The 21,893-nt window shown below is 47.2% G+C and overlaps 2 protein-coding genes across 4 annotated transcripts in view; both read right to left on the bottom strand.

Annotated features, from left to right (window-relative positions):
• Window positions 1–5,003: 5,003 nt before the first annotated feature.
• On the bottom strand, window positions 5,004–7,167 carry Mfsd6l (major facilitator superfamily domain containing 6-like). Its single transcript, XM_005399392.2, has one exon. It carries the CDS (start codon window positions 6,958–6,960, stop codon window positions 5,206–5,208), a length of 1,755 nt encoding a protein of 584 aa, XP_005399449.1. The 5' UTR covers window positions 6,961–7,167; the 3' UTR covers window positions 5,004–5,205.
• Window positions 7,168–9,928: 2,761 nt separating this feature from the next.
• Window positions 9,929–21,893, bottom strand: part of Pik3r6 (phosphoinositide-3-kinase, regulatory subunit 6) — a 53,396-nt gene continuing 41,431 nt past the window's right edge. For all 3 annotated transcript variants that reach the window (XM_013522213.1, XM_005399389.2, XM_005399391.1), the window contains 3 exons: window positions 21,061–21,170; window positions 11,173–11,285; window positions 9,929–10,578 (listed from right to left, as the gene is read on the bottom strand). In XM_013522213.1, the coding sequence (XP_013377667.1) occupies window positions 10,422–10,578; window positions 11,173–11,285; window positions 21,061–21,170 (380 nt within the window). In that variant the 3' untranslated portion in view covers window positions 9,929–10,421. The remainder of the gene's footprint in view (window positions 10,579–11,172; window positions 11,286–21,060; window positions 21,171–21,893) is intronic.

Here is a 21,893-nt window from a genome sequence, read left to right as displayed (position 1 = left end):
AAAACTGGAAATAATCCAGTGTGCATTAACAAACGAATGAATAATCAGATTATGGTGTAGATGCACAGTAGAATGCTACTCAGAAATAGAGTAGGATAAATTACTGATATATGTCACAACCTTATCTTGTATAACAGTTAACACAATTTACTTGTGTAATAATTAATTTGGCCTTTGGCCTTGGTTTCTAGGGGGTAACCTGTAAATCCTAGGAATTTTCCAAATTATAAAGGTGTCTTTGATACTTGTGGTGGGCCCCTCACACCACACTTGAGTTTATGCTACTGAAGTGATTTGCGAGGATCTGTTAGATGATTCACGCTAATGAATGATGAGGGGTGGGGGCTGATCATACCAGGAGGACCAACCATGGGCTGAGAATGTCAGGACTTCGAGCCATTTGCTATCAGTGTGACTTCTGGGAGAGAAGAGGTTGTAATGACTGAGTCACAAGCCAGTGAGACAGTGAAACATGCCTGGGTCCTGAAGCCCCCGTGACAAATCAGACAAAACGCATCTGTTGAGCCTTCCTGGTTGGTGACCCTCTGTGTACTGTTACACATTAGTGTGCTGAGGCAGCGATGTACCCAACCTCTCCAGGGAGAATCCGGAGAAGTCCCACATGTGGGACCCGCTCAGACATCACCCTATGCTGGCTCTGAGTTGTGTCTTTTGACATAATAAAACTGTAATCGCAAGCATAGTTCTTCCCTGAGTTTTGGGAGCGGTTCTAGTGCATTATCGAAACTGAGCAGGGACTGGGAACCCCTGGGCTTGTAGCTGGTATCTGAGGTGAGGGTAGTCTTGTGCCCTAACCTTGTGCCTGACTCTGGGGAGTTGAGGTTAGAAGTCACTGCAATTATACATAGCTTTAGCTTCAAAACCCATCAAATCGTATAATTTAAATCCGTGAAGCTTATCACAACTATTACTCAATAAAGCTATTTTTAAAAAGGCTCAGATTAAACATCACTTGCCATGACCCTGTCTAGAATCTTCCATGGTTTCCCCGATGTCTGCAGAATCAGGGCTTTCCATCACCAGGCCCTAACTGACCTCTCCAGCCTTGCCCATCAGCACTGTCTTATGCAAATCCTCGGCTCCAGCCAAACTGTATTTCTTGCCTATTCTCTGGGAATTCTTTATGCTTTTCCCACTTCTGTGGCTTTGCCCGCACTATCAGAATATCCTTCCCTGAGCTACCACCTTCTGCCTATTCAAAGTTTACCTGTCTTAGAAGGCTTAATGTAATTTTCAATGTAATTTTCCTTAAAAAGAAAAAACCCTTCAAGTTCTTTCGTTAGAAACAATCTTTCCCTTTCTTAAACTACAACAGCGGCATTTTTCGTGCTGTCCTGTGCTTCTTTATGTGTCTGTGTCCATGGTGCAAATCTCCTGGACAGACTACTGGGGCTAGGACTATGCATTTTGTTCGTCCTTGAATTTCCTATAGCAAGTAACATAGTTCTTTACAAATAGACTAAATAATCAAAGCACAAATTTCTTTGGATCCTTGCAGGATGTGGTGGCACACAGCTGTAATCCCAACACTATAGGAAGCTGAGGCAGGAGGCTCACAGGTTTGAGCCCAGCCTGGCAAACTCATGAGACCCTGTCTCAAATTAAAAGTAAAATTAAAAAGGCAGGGTGGCTGGGGGTGTAGCTCAGTGGGAAGTCCCTGGGTTGAATCCTCAGTATCACACACATGCACACAAAATATTTGGGTCCTTAAATCATGACTTCACTCAGCCTCTACCTCCTTTACTACCTTAACCCTCCTCCAACCCATCCTGATCGAAGCAGACGTTAAAATCTGCACACCAGGGTGCTCCCGTGTGGGGGCATCAACCTGATCCTACACCAGCTGTGCTGTGGGCAGCTAAGAATGGCAGCACGCTCTCCTCCCCTTCTCGATTCCTTCTTCAGACCAACCCACGCTCACTACCATAACGCTTTTTCCAATTCTCATTCTTCATCCTTTTGTTTATACCAAGGGGCCCTATCTGTGCTTGCATTTTGCTATTCTTGTGTGCTCTGGCTACAATTGTAAATACGGTCTACTATCCAGTAAACTTCAAGTGACAGTGGCCTGAATTTCCCTCTTTTATCCCCTCTCCCCGATTCTTGCCCACAGGCCAGGTTTACTGATTAGGATCTCAGGTCCCGGAGCCACCAGATCTGAATCCTGACCGGCTGTGTGACCTCTAGCAAGTTACCTCAGCCATCAGCTTGGCATCTGTTGAGTGGAGATGTGCACAAACAGCTGTAAATTGAAACTGCTAATAATGACATCTTGGGATTGTTTTGAGGACTAGATATGCTATCTTAAGTGTTTTGGACAGTATCTGACCTATGGGAGCTGCTCAGTAGCCATCATTTTGTGTCTTCTTCTTTTGCTACATCCTCAACTCTTTTTACTTGTTTTAATTTTAAGACAGGGTCTCCTTAAACTGTCCAAACTGACCTTAAACTTGTGACCCTCTTGCTTCAGCCTGGGATTACAGGTGTCTGTATTCTTCTTTTCACTGCAAATTAGAAGCATTTGCTAAAGAAGTGCTTAGCCCCTTTTGGAAAGGGAACCAAGCAGATGGGTGCTAGATTAACCACATCAGAATCACTTGGAAACTTCAGGAAAAATACAAATTTCTGTGCCTCACCTGGGAATCCTGATGACACCAAACAACCTGTCCTTTCCTACATGCTTCTCAGAATTGCACAGCCAACCAGACCGAGGAAGTGCTGGTGTGTAAGTAAATACCCTCATTTTGGGATAAGGAAAGCAGGCTCCAGTCTTGTGTCTGCCCATTCCCCAGTGTGAGACTTTTCTGAAATTCCATTTTCTCTTTTGTAAAATGCAGATTAAAATTTTGATTTATTCACAGTCACTGTAGGGGTCAAATCGCTGGAATTATTTCCGTGGGGAAGCTGGCTCACTGGGGCAACAGGAACACAGGCTTTGGAAGGAGATGGATGTGCACGTGAATTTTGCTGCTGCTGCTTCTGCGGATGTTCCTAGCAGACAAGCCTATATCCAGCTCTTCTTCCTAACACAACCCCAATTTTGCCTGAGGTATCACCGCACCCAGCTGAAAATGCTGTGCTTCCCAGACTCCTCTGGGATGGGTGTGGGAGGATGTAACACAGTTCACACAGAAGTCAGCTGAGAAGTTCTGGGAAGGCTTTTGCTTTCCTGCTCCTGCTTCCCTCTTTGTCCTTTTGTCTTTTCCTGCCTGGAACATAGACAAGAGGTCTGGAGGTTTAGCAGCCATCTTGTTATTATGAGTACAAATATGGTAGGGACACCTACAAGCTCAGTGATGGAACCAAGAGACAAAAGGGTCCTAGGTCCCCAGTGGCATCACTGAGCAGTTCAACCAGCTCTGGACTGCCTATCCCTAGGCCTCTTAAATGAGAGAAATGTATCTCTGGTGATTTGTGGCAGAGGTACTTTTGGGTTGGTTATTTGTATGCTAAAGCTTATTAGTGAGAATTGAAAGAGAAAAGTCCTAGAAAATGCCTGACCAGGTGGACAGTCATGTAACTCTTCCCTTTCTCCAGCTATGAGATAGTTTATGCATTTGCACAGTGAGGCTCCTTCTAAATCCAACGTCCTGCTTACTTGATTATCAGGGAGAAGAGCTGGACTTTGGGAACTGGCCTCGGAAATAAAGGGCCTTTCTCTGAGGGACAAGGAGTGTTCTCCAGAAGTGGCTGGGCACAAAAACAGTACCTGTAACCCCTACCCAAGGGGACTGCCACGTGCTAACCTGATGGAGACCACTATGAAGCAACTCTGAGCAGGATTTAACATTAACCAATTGGCTTTTCATGTTTACCTGTTAGTGTGCCAGAGGCTTAGGCCCTTGTCTGGAGATGGGCAGCAGACTCATAGTAAGTGAACCTCTGAGTCATTGGTCCTAGATGAGACCTGCATTGGCCTGTGAAGTTGGGATGCCTCAAAGGACAAGATAAGGCCACAGCTGAGGACATTTGGCTCCAACCCCAATTAACTAAGAGGAGACTGCAGCTGAAGGCATCTCACTCTAGTGGTGAAAGCCTTCCTGGAGATAATATAGTTCCAAATTAACATAAAGTATTGCTTGAAGAGGTCCTTAAAGGGATCCCTAAGTCCTGCCCAGATTCCTGCACTTTCTTCAGTATTCCCCTTCTTTGTTTGAAAACCTAATAAATACGGGCTGCCTAGAGAAGTCTTGGTCTAAAACCTCAGAATCTCCATTTCTGTAATAGGGTTGGACCCTCCTGGAGCCCTAAAATAATTTCAATTGTCTCATTTATTTAAGCCTTTGCAGTCCACTCATTTGGAAGATTGCAGGCCTGATCAGCCTGCAATAACTAAGGGATTTTATTAACTCGATACTAACCCAAGCAGATGGCTAAAATCTCCATGTGCTCTTGGGAGGAGGAGCATGCAAAATGTGGGTCCAAAGGACATGAAATTGCAGTAGCTCTGATGTGCGTGGATGATGATTCTAAGGATCTTTTCCCTGGTGACAAACACTTGAGTGTAAGAATGCTTTTTTTTTTTTTTTTTTTTTTTTTGGTACAAGGAATAGAACTCAGGACCTTGTGCTTGCCAGGTAGATGCTTGTGCCACTGAGCTATATCCCTGGCCCTTGAATGTAAGAATGAAAGCGACTAACTTCCCAGCACACAGTACAGGAGCCATCATTTTCTCTCACTGCAAACTTGAGTCCTTGAGTGTGAATACGGCTCCTTCTCATGAGTCGGGAGGGAGAGGGGTCAAGGTGTTCCCTTCTATTCTCAACCTGCCTCTGCTTGGCTTTTCCAGGGGCAGGCTACTGCCTCTACAACCCTTGAAAATGCTCTTGACTCATCCGAGACAACCACCCTCTCTGTCCAATGCATTCTGCAAGTCCTCATCACCTTCTTGACCCCAGACCTTGCAGGATCCAACACAAACCAATGTCAAAATATAATGACTACAAAGTACTTTTTTTTAAAGCAAATGCATTCTTCCTCCATTATTTTAAAATGATTTAATGACAAAAAAGTCAGATCATCTTTCACTAGAAAAGTAAAGAAAATCAGGCCTCCAGCATAGAAATGCCTTCTCTCTCCAAGCTCCTTGCAACCCAGGGTGGGATTCTGTCCTCAGCGGAGTGAACTTTGTCCCACCCATTAGCTGCTTCCCAGATCCGTGCACTATGACCTCCGCTCGCCTCTCTAGTTTGAGGGCTCCTCCCTCATGGCCTTCACAAGCCAGTCCCGTTCTGACCCTGGCTCAGAGTCGCTGGTATCACTCCCCTCCACGGCCAGCAGCTTGGAGTAGTTGATTTTCCGCTCTTGGGGCAGCCTGGGCTGGATGGACAGGAACACAGCCAGCCAGAGCAACAGGACCACACAGCAGGTGCGGTAGAGCACGGCCAGGCTGAAGCGTATCACCAGGAAACCCCCCACAAAACTGCCCAGGCTGCAGCCCCCCCAGTGGAAGTGGCCTCGGAACATGGCGCTCAGGGGCCTCTCTGTGCCGGGGGTGGCCAGGTCCTCCACGGAGGCCTCCACGGCCCACCACAAAACCCCACTGCTGATGGCACTCAGAATCTGAACAGGGAAGACGGACCACCAGCTCCAGAGGAAAGAGTAGTACAGCAGCTGCCCGGCGAGGCACCCCAACCCCAGTCCCACTGCACCCACCCTGGACAATTTCCGAAGCAACACAGTTTTAAACGGGTAGAGCAGAATTTCCCCCAGCAAGCTGAGGGCCACTGAGAAGCCCATGACCAGCTCACTGCTGCCATGATCCTCCATGTGCCAGAAGAGAAAGTTCTGCACTGTACTGGTGACGATTCCTATCAAAAGAACAGTGAGGGCCAGGAGGAGGAGGCGGGGGTCGCCCCCTAGCAGAGACAGTGCTTTGGTGGTTTTGTAGCCGGGCTCCTGCTGCTGGTAGGTGGGGACAGGAAAGGTAACGCTCACCAGTAAGGACAGCGTGCTGACCAGTGAGTAGCCGTAGAAGCACACCACACCCCGAGTGCCATTTGTCATCAGGAAGCAGTCCAGTCGCCCCACAAAGGCTGCGATGCCACACACACCTGCTGCCATACCCAGCAGTCTCCAGAGCCCCAGACTTCTGTATCGGTCAGTGGCGTCAACAAAATCCAGGTATTCATAAAGGCTGTCGCTGGCCACCTGCTCCAGAGGGGCTGCCAGCAACTCCCAGAACACTATGAAGCCCAAGGCGAGAAGGAAAGTCCACTGCAACCCTTCTGAGGAGAGCTCGAGGGACCCAGCTTCCCCCTTGGCCTCTGAGACATTGGCTGGACCGCCCAGCACTGCCTCTCTGGGAAGCAGGAGGGCAGTATCCACCACCTGAGAAGCACTTTCCCAGGAAGTGAAGGGTTGGAGAAGGAGGGGTGTGGTCCGAGCCCCTTCCAGAGAGCTCTCTAAGTGCAGCCCCTCCAGAGTTTCTTGATCACTTTCCCCAGGTCCAGCTGTGAAGTCAGAGGCCTCCAAACCTTCGGGCCTCCTCCTGGCTGGGAGGCTGGGCAGCCCTGCAGGGTGGATAGAGGCAGGATCTCGCGCAGCGGTCACGGTCACAGTGAGTGTGACGCCTGGTGGCCGGACTGTGGTGGTCATGCTACTGCTTCCATTGCAGGGGCGATGCAGCACATCTGTGTTCAGCGGTGGGACCAGGACCATCAAGAGGCTGGCTCCCGCCGAGCCGAGCAGCGAGCCTACCAGAAATACTCTTCTTTTCTGGCAGCTTTTGGCCAGGAAGGCACAGAAGGGACCCCAGCAGGCTGCGACCAGGAGCTTGCTCCCCATTAGGATGCCCACCCAGGGCGCGGCCAAGCCCAGATGCCTCAGGTAGAGCGTCAGGAACGGGGTCACGCAGGCTTCCCGGACCCCACACACCAGATGGAAGAGCCTGGCCACCCTCAGCGCCCTGCGGATGTCCCACTGGGGGTTGGCGCTCATGGCTGCGCCGCTCCGTCACACTCGGGCCGGAGGAGGGCAGAGCTGAGCACAGGGCGAACGCGGCGGAGGCCGGGGAGGGCGCGGCCCCATGTCCCGGGAGAGGCTCGAGAGAGCAGGGCTCACAGACAGCCGGATTCCGTCTCTGGCCTCGGGCAGCGCCGCGGTCACCCGGTAAACCGCCGCCCATGTCCGGCCACTGGCCCGGAAGTGACCCCGCCCCGAGGGGGCGGTGCTGCGGAGGCGGGACCCGCACACCTGCTGCCGCACCTGCCACGTCCTGAGGCCTGTTGCCCCACCTGCCAGGATGTGCGCATGTGCGCGAGGGGCGTCTCCGTGGCCGGCAGGAAGCTTTCGGAGCTGGGTCACCACAGGCTTCGCTCCACCCATGGCTACGCCTTGTCACCCTAAATCCGGGCTAAATCTCTAATCTGTGAGCCTGGCACTCAGGCAAGTAAAACTGTAAGGGTCAGAGTCGGGGTTGGGGGAGCAAGACTAGAGTGAAAGATGTTCATGAGGCACCGTCCCTCATCTTCTTCAGGTCTTTACTCCAATGCCCTGATCAGTGACCACCTCCTAGAGATCATCCCTGTCCACCCTAAGTGAACTGCCAATCCCATCCCCAAGACGTACCTTCCCCTTCCCAGCTTTTTCTCCATAGTACTTCGTTATTGAGTGTGCTGCGGTTTAGAATTCATGTATTTACCTTGTTTATTGTGTTTCCGTCAAAATCAAAGCTCCAGGAAGGCAAGCATTTTAGTTCCCAGGACCGAGAAGTGTTTCACCACATTCAAAGTTTCCATGGAAGAGGCATGACCTTGGGTGACACAATTATCTGCAGCCAGGACAATCTCTAAAGAGGACTGACAGCTGAGGGCAGTCACATCCAGTCCCCCAGCACGTCACAGCCTCAGGACAGCACTGTGTACTGGGTAGTTCTAAGCTACACTTACAGGATATAAGTTGCACCTGCGTATGTGGTTAGCCGGAGCCCAGTACAGTGGCCTACTTCCTTAATCCCACTACTCGGGAAACTGAGGCAGGTGGCTCAAGAGTTCAAGGCCAGCCTGGGATAAATAGCAAGACGCTGACTAAATAAACAAGTAAGAAAAAAGACACTTCAGAGGCAGCTAATACTAGCACCTCAACAACAGAAGTGGCTTTGTTAACTAGCATAATGGTTTTCATTGGTGAAATTACTGACATCCAAGTCATGTGCACACATTTTTTCAGAGGCATTTCCCCTCTCACTTGAACAGGATACAAGAATCTATGCTGAGTAACTACTTTAAAGATAATGATACACAGTGTATTAACTGTTGTTATTCTCCTGTAATTTTGTTATGAAATTAAATTTTTTTCATAAAATAAAAAGAAGTATTTAAAAAAAAGAATGTAGAGATTCCAGCACCCAAAACCCTTTGAACTTTTAGACTTTGCTCCAGGGTGGCTCAGTGTCCAGACACTGATTCAGTAAACTCATGCAGGGTTTGCTTAGAGCACCTAATTTGGGTGGGGCAAAGAGGGGAAGCTTGCTAACACCTGTCCATCTGTGTGTGTATTGGAATTTGGTCTAAAACTTACTTTCATTGTAACTGGTAGAGAGATAGTTGTAGAGGAGCTCTAGAGCCTTCACCTAACTTGAAAAGCTGGAAAACTCTGCAAATATTTACTTTAAAATGTAATGATTATGAATGCTCAATTTTTTTTTTCTTTTTTTTTTTGATTTTTTTTTCTTTTTTCTGGTACTGGGAATTGAACTCATGACGTTGCGCTTGCCAGGCAAGCGCTGTGCCACTGAGCTAAATCCCCAGCCCCTGAATGCTCAAATTGATATGAATCAGTTTACGTCACCTCAATGCAGAAGAAATAAAAGCTAGCCACTTCCAGGTAAGTTCACACAAATGCAGTATATTGTACATACTACAGTCCTTTCAAGTTTGGACACACCTCAGACAGTGAGGACTGTCTCTAGTTCCCCTCCTCCCCAGTCCCTGCATCAGAAAGCTTCAGTGGAGGTTATGACATCCATCCACATCTTTCTCTTAACCTGCCCTGGGTTCGTCTGTACTAGGAAGCAGGCACTTCACTGTGCTGCTATTTATCAGGTGCTCAGGTCCACATCTGGTGCCATGTTCTACACTGGTGCTTACAGCTGCACCCTTTATCATTTGAGACCTGTTGGACTTACCTGCTTCTGGCTATCTTGGAAAACCTTTGCTGCTTGACTTTCTCTAGGGCTACCCTGGAATCCATCTATCCAAATGCCCTGGGCAATGCTTCTTACTTTTGCATGTGGTGAAACACTTCTAGGTCCTGGGAACTAAAATGCTTGCCTTCCTGGAGCTTTGATTTTGATGGAAACACAATAAACAAGGTACTTACTCTCTTTTCCATGGCATCGAGAATGTGAGACTTGCCCCTACTCTAGGGGCAATGAGGCCAAGAGTGAAGTGTCTGCCTCTTTACTCTTGAATCCCCAAACTTTAAAGGAATTATTCTACCACCTCTGCCCCATAGCCATCATCCCAGGGGACTCTGTCCAGGTAATGGGATAGACTCAGGCCCAAGTCTTTTTCTGTTACTCCCCCCACCACCTAGTCCTAGAGCTGGACTTAAAAGTGGGCAAATACTGGAGCTGGGTTATTAATCTCCCCTATTTCACACTTGGATGCATGTTCTTAAACGCAGATATCTTACGCTTGATGTTCAGATATCTTAAATGCAGATGTTCTTAAACTTGATGTCTTTAATTTTTGGCTCCTTGAAACTACTATGCATCCCCAACCTATTTGGGGACAGTGCTGGTCAGGAGAATCCTTGAGTTAAGGAGAATGAGGAGAAAAAGTGCAGGGAGAGACAACACAGCAGCTAATACCTTCACAAAATCATTATCTGGCCCATGAAGATTCACTGGGTTATATTAAGAACTATTACCTGTTTTGTGTTAAAATACAAATGTTATCCAGTGTTAGATGAGAACAGAGACACATTAGTGTGCATTTATTGACTCTGACATTCTCCCTTCCACTGGGGGAGTCCCTGGCTGGGGTGGGAGGGAGCAGGTGCAATGGTCTTTACTTCTGACTTTCCCCTCAGCCACAGGGCTCAGGCTGCACAGCACCTCTGAACTTGGTTTTAAGGGCTGGGTGGGGAGTTTGAGTGGGCCAAGATGGCAGAAGAAGTGGGAGTTGAGAATAAATGTAGGAGTGGGCATTCTTGGGAGGAGCGGGGCTGTGTGCCTGCCCACATGGGGTCACCACTTTGCCCGAGTGATCTTCTGGCCGTAGTGTGGGTCCTTTTCCCTCACAGCTCCCAGGTACTCACTGACTCATAGTCCAAACCAGAGCCGCCCAGTGGACCTGGGCTTATTCTGGCTGTCAGTGTGAGTGTCAGGGCTTTGATGAGGGTAGTATTTCCGTCCTCTTGGGCCTGCTGCCCATGGGCCCGCCTACCCAGTGGGCTCACTGGATAATGCCGGAGAATGTGTTGATGGGCATTAGAAGGGGTTTGGACGTGGCTTGGGTTGTTTCCATCTCCTTCTGTCCATGTGAAGTGGTCCATGACATCTTGGGCTTCTGGGTCCTGGAACATGGCTCTGGGCAGGGGCCCACTTCAAATCTGTGGTGGGAAGGGACAAGCTCAGGGGAGTCACCTCAGAGATCAGATCTGCCCAGGGCATTTGAAAGATAGACCCATTATCATAGGGTGTATAGGAGCGGGCCACACAGAAAGAAGAGGATGAGTCAGGAGGGGAAAGAACGTCCGTCATGAACCTGTCTAGTTGGGCAAGGAGGAAGATGGCTGCACTGAGTTGTCTGTTCTCTGTGTTTGCCTCCTTATCTAAACACACATCCCTATGGAAACACAAAAGGGTCATATCAACTGAGGCACAGATGCCATGGGGTATCCTGTGTGGGATGGCCAGTGCCAGCAAAGAGGGTGGGGTCAGGAGGGCTTCAGGCTGCATGTGCCTGTAGGAATCTTGGGAACATTTAATATCAGTCTTTGCCTGGTGTCAGCCATTCATTTGCCTCTTCTTCTTGAATTCAAGTGATAGGGCAGTGGCCTGAGCCCATGTGCACCAGGGATGCCTGCCTGGCTACCAGCTCTACCTCTGACAAGGTGCCCTGGGCTAGCAGACAGAAGGAGCTGGCTCCAGCTTAGGTTTGCCCCATGGGGCTTGGAGCACTAGTGCTGGCAGACTCAGCTTACCTGACCACATCTCTGAAAGTGCGCCGATTATCTTTGTCCAGCAATAGCATCAGCAGCCTCTGGTCTTGGCTCTGGATCTGGATGCTGGAGGTCCGAAAGGTGTTTGTCACTGTCTATAACAGAAAATGAGGGAGGGAGGAAGAGGGAGAATGAATGAATATATAAGTGTCACCGTTGTTAATCAGATGGCTCTGCCAGCATGACCTTCTGTCCTGGAGTCTGGTGTGGATTTTCCATCCAGCCCACTGGGTCCCTGGCTCTTTTCCTGATTCTGGGCAGTGACCACACTGCATCAACTGCCTCCCAGTTGTCTTTAGATCTCACATTGTTTCTAGAGTGCTTTCTCAACCTGTTGTCCTCAGATTTAAACAGACCAGAATGCTATGCTAATGCATGCCAGGTGTCTGGTCTTGATGTTGATTTATTCAAGAAGTATTTCCTGAGCACATCCTATATGACAGTCACATTTCTAGGGGTGGGACTTGGAAATACTTCCAGAGTTTATAAGTCCTGACCCCAGTTCTGAGCATTAAATTACATATAGAATTATGTACCTGGGACATAGAGGGTGTAGAAAGCAGCTGACAATAGGCAGGGCTGAGAACCACTGAGTCAGTCCCCAAACCTTAGACCAGGCCAGAGGAAAGGCTCCCACAGCTGTCCTTCTAACCTCCAGTCAGCAGAGGCTGCTCTGGAGAGGCCCCTCCCATGGGGCAGAGGACTGAGGGCATGATGGGTACTATGCAAGGCTTGCAAAGGACCTTTCTGCATCTCTGGCTCACTCTACAAACAGGCAGCAACTTTGGGAAATGCACAGCTACAGAACTCTGGAGCTGCAGGAGACCTTGAAGTCTGTTTCACTCAAGTGTTCTCAACCTTGGCTGCTTATAAGAATCACACATAAAATTAGACATTCTGATTTAAGTAGCCTGGAGCTGACAACAGGCAGGGCTGAGAACCACTGAGTCAGTCCATTGTGTCATCACAGATAACAGCAGCAGCTTCAGCCTTGGTTGAGGAAGGTGTCAAGTATGTCTGGACTTTCAGTTGGACTCTTGTTGGGGTGGAGTAGGGTGGAAAGAAGCCTGTGAGCAGAGTGTGCAAGAATGTCCCAAGAGAAGGGTCAAAAGCAGTCTGTGGGCCAGACTGTCCAGGTTTAAATCCTGGCTCTGCCACTTTTTAGCTATGTGCTTTGGAGCATATTTCTTTTCTTAAAATTTATTTTTAAAATAAAAGAAGGAAAACATATTAACAAACAGACATCCATTTACAAAATAGCATAGAACAATACAAGCAATACTGAATTACAGACAAAGTGATAGGAAATTAACAATGGTTGTTGTATTACGTATTGATATCTTCAAAGTGGTTTCTCAGGAAAACAAATAGAGACATGCAAGATTGATCAAATAAGTGATTATTAACTGTTCCTTTCAGTAAAGTGATAGAAGTCAGTAGTACAATTATGTTAGCTATCCTGTATATACATGCATATATAATTTCCCCTTCTTTCTTTTCTCTTTTCCCTTGTCCCAATTGCTCTTTACTTTTGAGCATTTTCCTTTCATTTCATGGAGCATCTTTCTTACTTTGTACTATTTAGAAAAAAAAACCATAGTGATAGCAACAACTACCTTGTAGGGCTGCTGTGAAGATGAAATGAGATAGTATATTTTAAGTGCTTGAAACAGCACCTGGGACATGGTAAGAGATGTACTAATATTGATTGTTTATTGCTATTAACTGTAATTTCCAAGAAGGAGCCAAGCATAAATAGTGGCCTCAGTTGCCAAAGAGGGAGGAGAGCCACTGTGGATTGTTTCTGTCTTTGGTTTGTCTCCTAGGCTAAGCCTCTTCATCCCCATACACATGTCAATCTGAACAGATGGATTGTGAATAAAAATACAAAGATGTATCAAATTCTTCATAAGGCATGGGGACTCCATGGCAGAGGGTGACAAGGGGATGGGGGAACTCTGGTTGTGCATTTGAAGTGGTGGTCAACCGTTGTGGTGCCCTGGAGCTCTTATCCGGGGGTGGATTGGGTAGAGGGCAGACAGTGGAGCCTAGTGGGCACTAACTGGCCAACTCTCCAGAGGTTTTTCAACACCGGGAGGTAGGAGATAGAGCAAGGACAAGTAAAGAGTGAAAAGTGATGGGGCAAAGAATTGAGAAACCAGACAGAGCAAGGGCGATTATATCAGGACATCAGGAAACTAACAGATAAAGACCATCCTGTGTACCTGCCCCTCAAGACTCCCAGGCAGAAGCAAAACCAAAAGTATAGGACCCTGGCTTTGGACACCATGACACTTCCTCACTTCTTCTAAAAACCTTGTATGATCAAAAACTCCCTCTTGATGGATGGGTTGAGGCAAATCCTCCATTGGGCCATGATTTCTGTAAATCCCCAGCTATAGATCTTCCCATAATCCCAGGAGCTTTACAGACCGGGTACTTTCCCTTATCAGGGCCATGAGATCTCACTGGCCCCACTCCCACCCTGAGAAATGTACTTTTGCTTCTTTTTTTTTTTTTTTTTTTTTTTGGTTTTTTTCTCCGGTACCGGGAACCGAACTCACGACCTTGCACTTGCCAGGCAGGCGCTTTTGCCGCTGAGCTAAATCCCCAGCCCCATTTGCTTCTTTTGATTTTAATAAATCTTAGTCTTGTTACTCACTTTGAGTATGTGTCCTGCTCAGTTGTTTGTGCAAGAACCCAGAAACAACTTCCTTGAAATCCTCCATCTGATAACACTAGGATATCATCAGTAACCTTCCAGAAATAACTGGAAAGACTGCAAGGGGTGTGGTCCTGCATGAGCCGAGGCGTGGGGGAAGCCAGGTGCATTCAGTTTGTGATGCCTAGCCTCACCTGGTGAGGGAATCAGGGTTCCCGCAGGTAAGGAGACAGGCCAGGAGGGATTGGATGTGACCTACTGAAGGTTGCACAGGGGAGGGCGTGGGGCCTAGCTTGCCGACTCCCAACACTGTTCCGTTTCCATCAGGCAGCTGGGGGTGTGTCTGGCAGGACCTGACCCTGCTCTCTAGACAATCAGCCACACTCTTGGGGCCTCCTCCAACCTGCCTGCGGCGTTGGCAGATGCCTTTTGTTTCCCCATTGTAGTCTGTAGGTTTAGACACAGCCGACCTCCTGGGCTTTGAACTGGCATATGTCCTAACTACAGTCAACAAACACCATTGTGGAGGCCAGCAGAGAGGGCCAGCTGCAGAATTTGCAAAGGGTGTGGTTCTCCGCAAGATGAGGGGATGGGCAAGTGCCTCCAGTTGCCTCCTGTTCTCTCTCGGCAGCTTCCTGCCTTCCACATCCTAGAGTCCCAGTTCCTCTGTTCTTGCCTTATTTACCATTGCTGTTCTATCCCAAACTTCCAATCCACCCAGTTATATCTTTGCTGAGCCCTAAACTCACCAGACCAGTCACAAGGCCCTTACCCAACTATTCTGCAAACTGGAAACACCCTTGTCCCAGCTCACCATGATCTTCCCCTAGCTGCGCACTGTTTATTCTCTGACCCATCTGGAGAGAATATGAACATGGACCTGCTAGGTTCCAAGAAGAAAGCACAGCTGCTGGATCCCTACCCACCCCCCAACAGATCGGTGCAGGGATAAAGGGAAGTCCCTGGAGCAATAAATATATAAGTTCAAAAAGCCACTGAGCAGGTTGTTTAAAGAGGTCAGTAAAAACAGAAACCAGTATAAGGAACTGACTTTGAAAAGGAAATACAACATAAGGGTAAGTGGGTCCACTTTGGAGTTTAAAGCTTAAACAGCTTGCCATCCCATGGGAAAGTGGATGGAAACTCAAACTGTCTCTCAGCCAATCACAGTGCTCCTACAGTGGGTAGGCTGTCTCAGAGGGAGAGGAAGGACTTGACTTGCTAACTTTCAGTGAGCCCTGATGTGAGTCAGACCCGCTGAGTGCTAGGGGAAACAGGAGGACTGAGATCATGGCCCTGAGCCTAAGAAGCTGCCATGCACTTTACAGAGTTGCAGATGCTTCCGTGGATGTGTCCCTATGATTTTAGGGGAGCACAGAGGTGGGCACATGGCTCACCAGGGAGTGGGAGGAGGGGAGAGCGTGTGGAGGGAAGGGGAAGAACAGGAGAAAAGGCCTTCCAGGGACAGGACACGTGTAGAAGGTGGAATTTCAGTCTGATTGCCTTTGGATCTGCCCCAGGATTGGTGGAGCACACTTCTAGGCATGTCTGGGTGGTCAGGGAAGCATGGCCTTGAGGTCTTTGGGCCCTGACCTCTTTCTCTCTGACACTCTTTCCTGCTCTGCTTCCGGGCTGCCATGGTCTAAGCAGATTTGCTCCGTCACACCCTTCTGCTGTGATATCTCAGCCCTGGAGCTAGCCAGTCATGGACTGAAACCTCTTCTTTAAATTGTGGGTTGGCTATTGTGTCTCAGCAGTGAGAAAACTAACACAACACCCTGAGACTCTTTCTGCAGAATTGGTAGGAATTAAACAAAAAGGAAGGTGGGGAAGAAGAAGGGAAAAAATGGATCTCACTGGAAGCAAACAGGACAAGCAAAGGTACAGAGGGGTAAATGCCAGAACACTTCCACACTCAGCAGTAGAAAGAGCCTGCAGGGAGTGGTGATAGGAAGAAGAACCAAGCTATGTAACCCTGGAGAGTTCTTCCTGCCTTTGGAGAATGGGAGATGACAGAAAGGTTTGACTATGGAGTGACAGATCAGAGTTCCATTTTAGAAAGATCACTTGGGCAGAGGTATAGAGGTGGTCTTTAGGAGCAGCAGAGTGTGTCAGGGAGACCATTTTGGAGGCTACAGTGTTTGTACAGCAAAAGGGGATGGATAAAGGTCTGGACCTAATTTGCATGGGACTTTCCACACTTAACACTGAAAATCTCAAATTTCTTCAGTCTCGTGCAAACTAAGACAGTTGGTCAGCCTAGCTGGACCATGAGAAGGAGGACAGTGAAGAAAGGAGAGATCTGGGAAGCGTTTGAGAGCAAAAACCAACAGGACAGGGAAATGAGGAAGGAGAGACATCTGGGGTGCTCTTGGGTCTCTGGTACAATATTGTGGTACAAAGAAAGGGTGGAAAATGGCAGTGAATAACTAATGATAGAAGAGGAAGGTCAAGGATAAGAATAGAAATCCTGGGAGTAAGGTTTATAAGCTGGAGGCAGTGGGTTCCCCAGATGGTAGAGGCCAGAAGAAGCCTGACAAAGGGGGATTGGCTGAAAGTTGGAATGAGGAGCAGTTAGATTCCATTATGGTTTGCTCTTCAATGCAGTCTAGAAGCTCGTGTGTTGAAGGCTTCATTGCCACTGTAGTCAGGTCCAGAGTCAGGGCCTTAGAGAGGTGGTAGGATCATGAGGGCTCTGATCTCAGAAGCACATTGATCTGCTTATGCATTTGTAGCTTAGTGGGCTTGGGGAAGGGTTTTGTTACAAAAGTGAGCTTTCTTTTTGTTTTCTAGCCACCATGGGGTGGGAAGCTCCACCACCATGTGCTTCTGCCATAACATACTGCTTCACCACAGGCCTAAAAGCAACTGGGCCGAGCGACCATGGGCTGAACCCTCTGAAATGATGAGCCAAAGTAAATCTTTCCTCCTTGTAAGCTGATTATCTCAGGTGCTTTGTCGCCTGATGGAAAGCTGAGATTTACAGTTCCCACTCAGCTTGGGCAGCCAATCGGCAGCCTTTCTCCCTGCCACAGACACCAGAGAAACAGAACCAGTGTCACCCTGGGGATGCTGCTGATGGAGGAAGATGGAGAGGAGTGCGGTGGTGGGATGTGTGAAAGTTTGCTCACAGAACAGGGAGGTCTCTGTGCCTTTGTCCACCTCTGCTCCACGGTGACACACACCAGCAGCCTTTCATCCTGGCCTCTCACTCCCCAGGGCAGGAACCTCAAGGACTCTTCTGAAAAAACAAAGCTGTCCTGGGAAAGAGACTTGCAGATACTGACACTGGGTTTCCTCTGTGGGAAGGACCATGGCCACTTGACTACCCACAGGGGAGCCCACCATTGACTCAGCTTTTTGTGCCTCACTCTTGAATTTGAACAGACAGCTAAGGATCACCAGCTATTTGGAGACAGGGAGAGAGAGAGAGAGAGAGAGACAGACAGACAGACAGACAGACAGACATACAGAGAGAGAGAAAGAGAGAGAGAGAGAGAGAGACAGACAGACAGACAGACAGACAGACATACAGAGAGAGAGAAAGACATAGAGACAGAGACAGAGAAAATGCACACAACCTGCAAATAGGAATTCAGAGGAAGCACACACAATTCAGAGAACAGAAGAAATTTTGCAATAAACCATTATATTTTCAGGATGGTAAGATAATATGAAGCAAGCAGTGTCCTACTGAAAATGAATAACCAGACAAGAACTATTTCTTAAAGTTTGAGGGTTTAATAAATGAACTGAATGTAAACTCCCCAAAAGTCAAAGAAACAACAAGCCAAAGAACAATGGGAGAGAAAAGATGAGAAAATTAGAGCACTCAGCTAGAAGGACTTGACATCTGCCTATTTGTGGTTCCAGAAAAGAGACAGCAAAGAAATAAAGAAAAAGAAGCTATTTAAAAAATTATACTAGAATATATATCTTAGAACTGAAAGGGACAAGTCTGCAGACCGAGAATGTCCACCAAAGGTTCAAAATAATGAACTAAATAAAAGGTGCCTTTCTGTTCAAAGTCTGGACATAAGAAGCCATCATATTTTGCAATAGCACTAATGAAAGCTAGAAGAAAATCCAGATTCCAAAGAATTGAAATGCAATTGACAAAATCAAAACCATGGTGAGAATGCTGACAAACCACTTCATTTCAGAAAGATGAAATGGACAAAAGATTTTACAAATGCGTAGATTATAATAATACAATGTGTTTGACTTAATAAACTTCATGCTTTGCCTTCTATGCATAGAAAACAAGTTTCTTGTTGGCACAGGATATTAAAAAGTTCACTGTGTACCAAGCAATGTAGAAAATGTTAATAAATTCCTTAGAAGTCGGAGCTGTGTAAGTCAGATGCTTTGGCTGTCCCAGAGGCATCTGCTAACCTCAGGAATCAGGGGCTCCAGGCGGGGCAGCCATGGGGGTGGGAGACAAGGCCTTGTGCCCGCATGAAGCAGTGATTTGAAACTGAGATTCCCCTCAAGGTCTCTTGATAGTAACCTGAGTGAAAGACTAGGCTAGAAAAAAGACTCCCAGCAGAAAGAGGACCCACAGGACAGCTGTCTGCTTTGGCTTATGCCTTGAAAGAAGAAGAAAAGTCTTTCCTGAAAATCACCAGCTCAAGCCTGGCCAGATGTGGATTTGGGGTGCACAGTTACTCCATCTCTATATTCTGAAAGTAAATATGATGATGACATCCCTGGGGCACTTGGAAAAAGCAAATATCGTATTCTTTAGAAGGATGATTTTAGCCCCAAGGTTTCCCACAAACAATGCAAAGACCCAAAACTAGGTCTCATAATGGAGGAAACATACGAAGAATCACATTACTGTGGAGGTCAGAAAACCCCAAACACAGAAGGATTAGACTCCTAATAATTACAGATAATGTAATCAGAAATCATATTATAAAATAAAAATGTTAGGAATGTATAAAGACATAAAAGAATGAATAAAACCACTAGGAAGTTGTTAAACAATCATGCTATTTTTATCAATTTTAAAATGTCCCTACCAATACTGTAATATTTGTAAAATTAGGCAGTATCTTGCAACCAATGTGATAAGAAAGTATTACTTATGGTTCAGGAAGCATTGTTTCATTCGTAACACAAACTTATGGTGTGTCTTAAGTTTGGTGAGATACAGTATTCAGCCATAGGTAATGTATAATCCTATAAAAGCAGAAATCCTTAAAATGATTGGCAAATTTTGCTACATCAAAATATAAAGCTACTTTAGGTTAAAATTCAAAAGAAAAGCATTTCCAGAATATATGACCAATGAAGGGTTAATGTCCTCATATTACAAAACATGGGGGGCTGGGGATTTAGCTGAGCGGCAAAAAGCGCCTGCCTGGCAAGCGCAAGGTCGTGAGTTCGGTTCCTGGTACTGGAGAAAAACCAAAAGAGAAAAACCAAAAAAAAAAAAAAACAAAAAACAAAAAAACATGGACACCAGAGTAGTAGTGTGGAATGAGAAAATAAAATAGGAAATGCATAAATGAAGAAATCATTCAACTTCACTAATCAGTAATGGCAGAAATGCAAATTAAAATAATGAAAAAGTTGGACAATTTAATTTACAAAAAATCAATTAATATATTGATTATGCTGCAGAACTGGCACTAAGATACTACAGTGACAGCAGAACTCGGAAGGGCAATCTGGCAAAATAGATGAAAAGTCTTGACACTATATGGATGCCATCTGAGTGTTAAAATTCTAGGCATTTAAAGGAAAGCAAAACCATGATTTCTAGCACATATTTAACCCTTCTCAATGTGCTTACAATCATTCAAATAATTATAAGGCACATGTAACCACCATACAATACATTTATTTTTGTCTTTTTGAGTCAGGGTTTCACTATGCAGTTCCGGCTGGCCTTGAACTCTCTTTGTAGCCTAAAATGCCCTTGAACTTACAGCGATCCTCCTGCCTCAGCCTGCCAAGTGCTGGGATTACAGGCATGTACCACCACACCCAGCCTTATACAATAAACATTTAATGAACTACGTTTAATGACACAAAACACATATGACATAAATAAAGTCCCACTAGTACATGTGGACAAGACTAATATATTTATCAGTAAAAACATCACTACAAACATTTACACAACTGTCATTCTCAGTTATGTAAGAATATATAGGAAAAAAGGCAGGGTTTAATACCTGAAGATGTCTGTATTCACTCTGACCAAATACTGGAATTACCAGTGAACTTACTTCTTTGTATTTCCCCAAATAAATGATGGAACTTTTGTTTATAGGTTCAACTATTATCTTGAAAAAGGGCCAAAGAAATAGAAGGACTAAAAAGTGACCATTGGTCTTGGCAGCATGGAGGCGACTCTGCCACAGCGGGGGACATTGAAAGCAGACTGCGGGCAGGAGAGTCACTGGTGTGGGACTGGGAACTTCTGGGGGCAACTTTGTGAAGGTGGACTGAGAAGGGAAGAAAGGAGATGCACTGGGCAGGGAGAGAGGTGAAAGGGTCACGGTAGAGTAGCTTTGGTTTTTGATACTTCTTGATCAACACATGAGACCATCTATTTTTTTTAGGATGGAGGAGACCGGAGCATGTCGGTAGGCTAAGAGCAAGCAGCAGTAGAGAGGGTGAGGTCAAAGCCAGAGAAGAGAGAATTGCAAACAGCCAAGAAGAGCCTGAGAAACCATGAGACGGGATGAAGGACAGCGGGGCGCTGTGTGAGCAGAGAGGCCATGAGTTGGCTGGGGCTGGGTTAAGGTGGATGCGGGATTTATTCCAGAAGCTCCTGCCACCGGGACGTATGGCCTGCCCGGGCAGCTTGATCTAGAGCGAGTGTCTGCCTAGGGAGGCAGAGATGTCAGTATGGCAGTTCAGAAATAATCAGAGCCTCTGAAGGCAAGCGGAGGGGAGTGAAGGCCAAGAGTCAGGTGGGGAGCGAACGGGCGGGTCTCATGTCCTGCTCAGTAAGTACCAACCGAGGCAAAGCCAAGCGCAAGGGGCAGCCATGGGGCCAGTGAACCTGAACGAGCTGATCTGCAGCTGGGCTGTGCTGTGGAGCAGTCTGCCAGCGTGTGGTGCCTGGGGACAGCTGACACTTCAGCAGAAAGCTCAGAGGGCAGGGCCCCTTTGAGTTCCCTCCCCCGGGGCTCCCAGCTGCCTCCCCGGTTCCTGTCTGACTGTCCTCTCCTGCTCCACCCAGGACTTACAGAGAAGGTCCTTCCCGCCAGGTTGGAGGACTTCACCACCTCTGTCACGCTGACGTTCAGACACGTGTGAGCCATAACAGGAGCAGCAGCGGGGGGGCAGTCGGGGGACCCTGCAACCAAATGAGATGGGGGCTATGAAGGGGTTTCTGGGGGAGTAGGGGAGTCTAAGAGGACTACCATGAACCTGTCTTGTCCGCCACCCCTCCAGTTTAGCCCCTCTGCCCTCTGCTTAACCTACTTCCTGATGCTGCCTTGGTCCAGCCACGGTTCAGGCCCTCCCCCATCATCCATCTGCCTTCCCTGGAGGGCAAATGAAGATTCAGTATCCTCAGACCCAGCAGCTGTCACCACCCCAAAGCCCTGTGCCATGGCTTTTTTTATCCCCTACAGCCCCCCCTCAAAAGAAGAAAGTTCTGTTGAATTTCTCTGCTATTATTTCTGTGCTAGGAATGTAAGGACCACCTAGCTCAGGTGACATGTAGGTAGATGTGTCGGTGATTAGGAGGGCATTAGTACCAAGGTGGAGAGTGTTTTGACTTTTTGAATAGAGCACAATGTGTCAAAGCCATGCGTGTGTGATGGCTGTGAATCCCTCCCTCCCCGGCCTCCCCGACAACTAAAGAAGGTTGGTAGGTGTTTGTGCCTCTAAGGAGGGTTCTGGAATCCCCAGACCAGTCCTGATGGGGTTTGTGAAGGATATAGAAGGAAGATAGTTTTGACCATAAGAGCTAACATTTATAGTTTACTACATGCACATAAATTAATTACCTCTATTTTAGAAATTAAAAATAAGTAGAGTGGTCACAAGTAACTTGGCCAAGGTCACACAGAGG

The sequence above is a fragment of the Chinchilla lanigera genome, unplaced genomic scaffold (assembly GCF_000276665.1).
Source record: "Chinchilla lanigera isolate Chin_1 unplaced genomic scaffold, ChiLan1.0 scaffold00066, whole genome shotgun sequence".
Lineage (NCBI taxonomy): Eukaryota > Metazoa > Chordata > Mammalia > Rodentia > Chinchillidae > Chinchilla > Chinchilla lanigera.
This window is presented reverse-complemented; position numbering and strand designations above follow the sequence as displayed.

Bases quoted from the DNA above. Each gene is read 5' to 3' on its own strand.
- Mfsd6l (XM_005399392.2), bottom strand. From the start codon at position 6,960: ATGAGCGCCAACCCCCAGTGGGACATCCGCAGGGCGCTGAGGGTGGCC.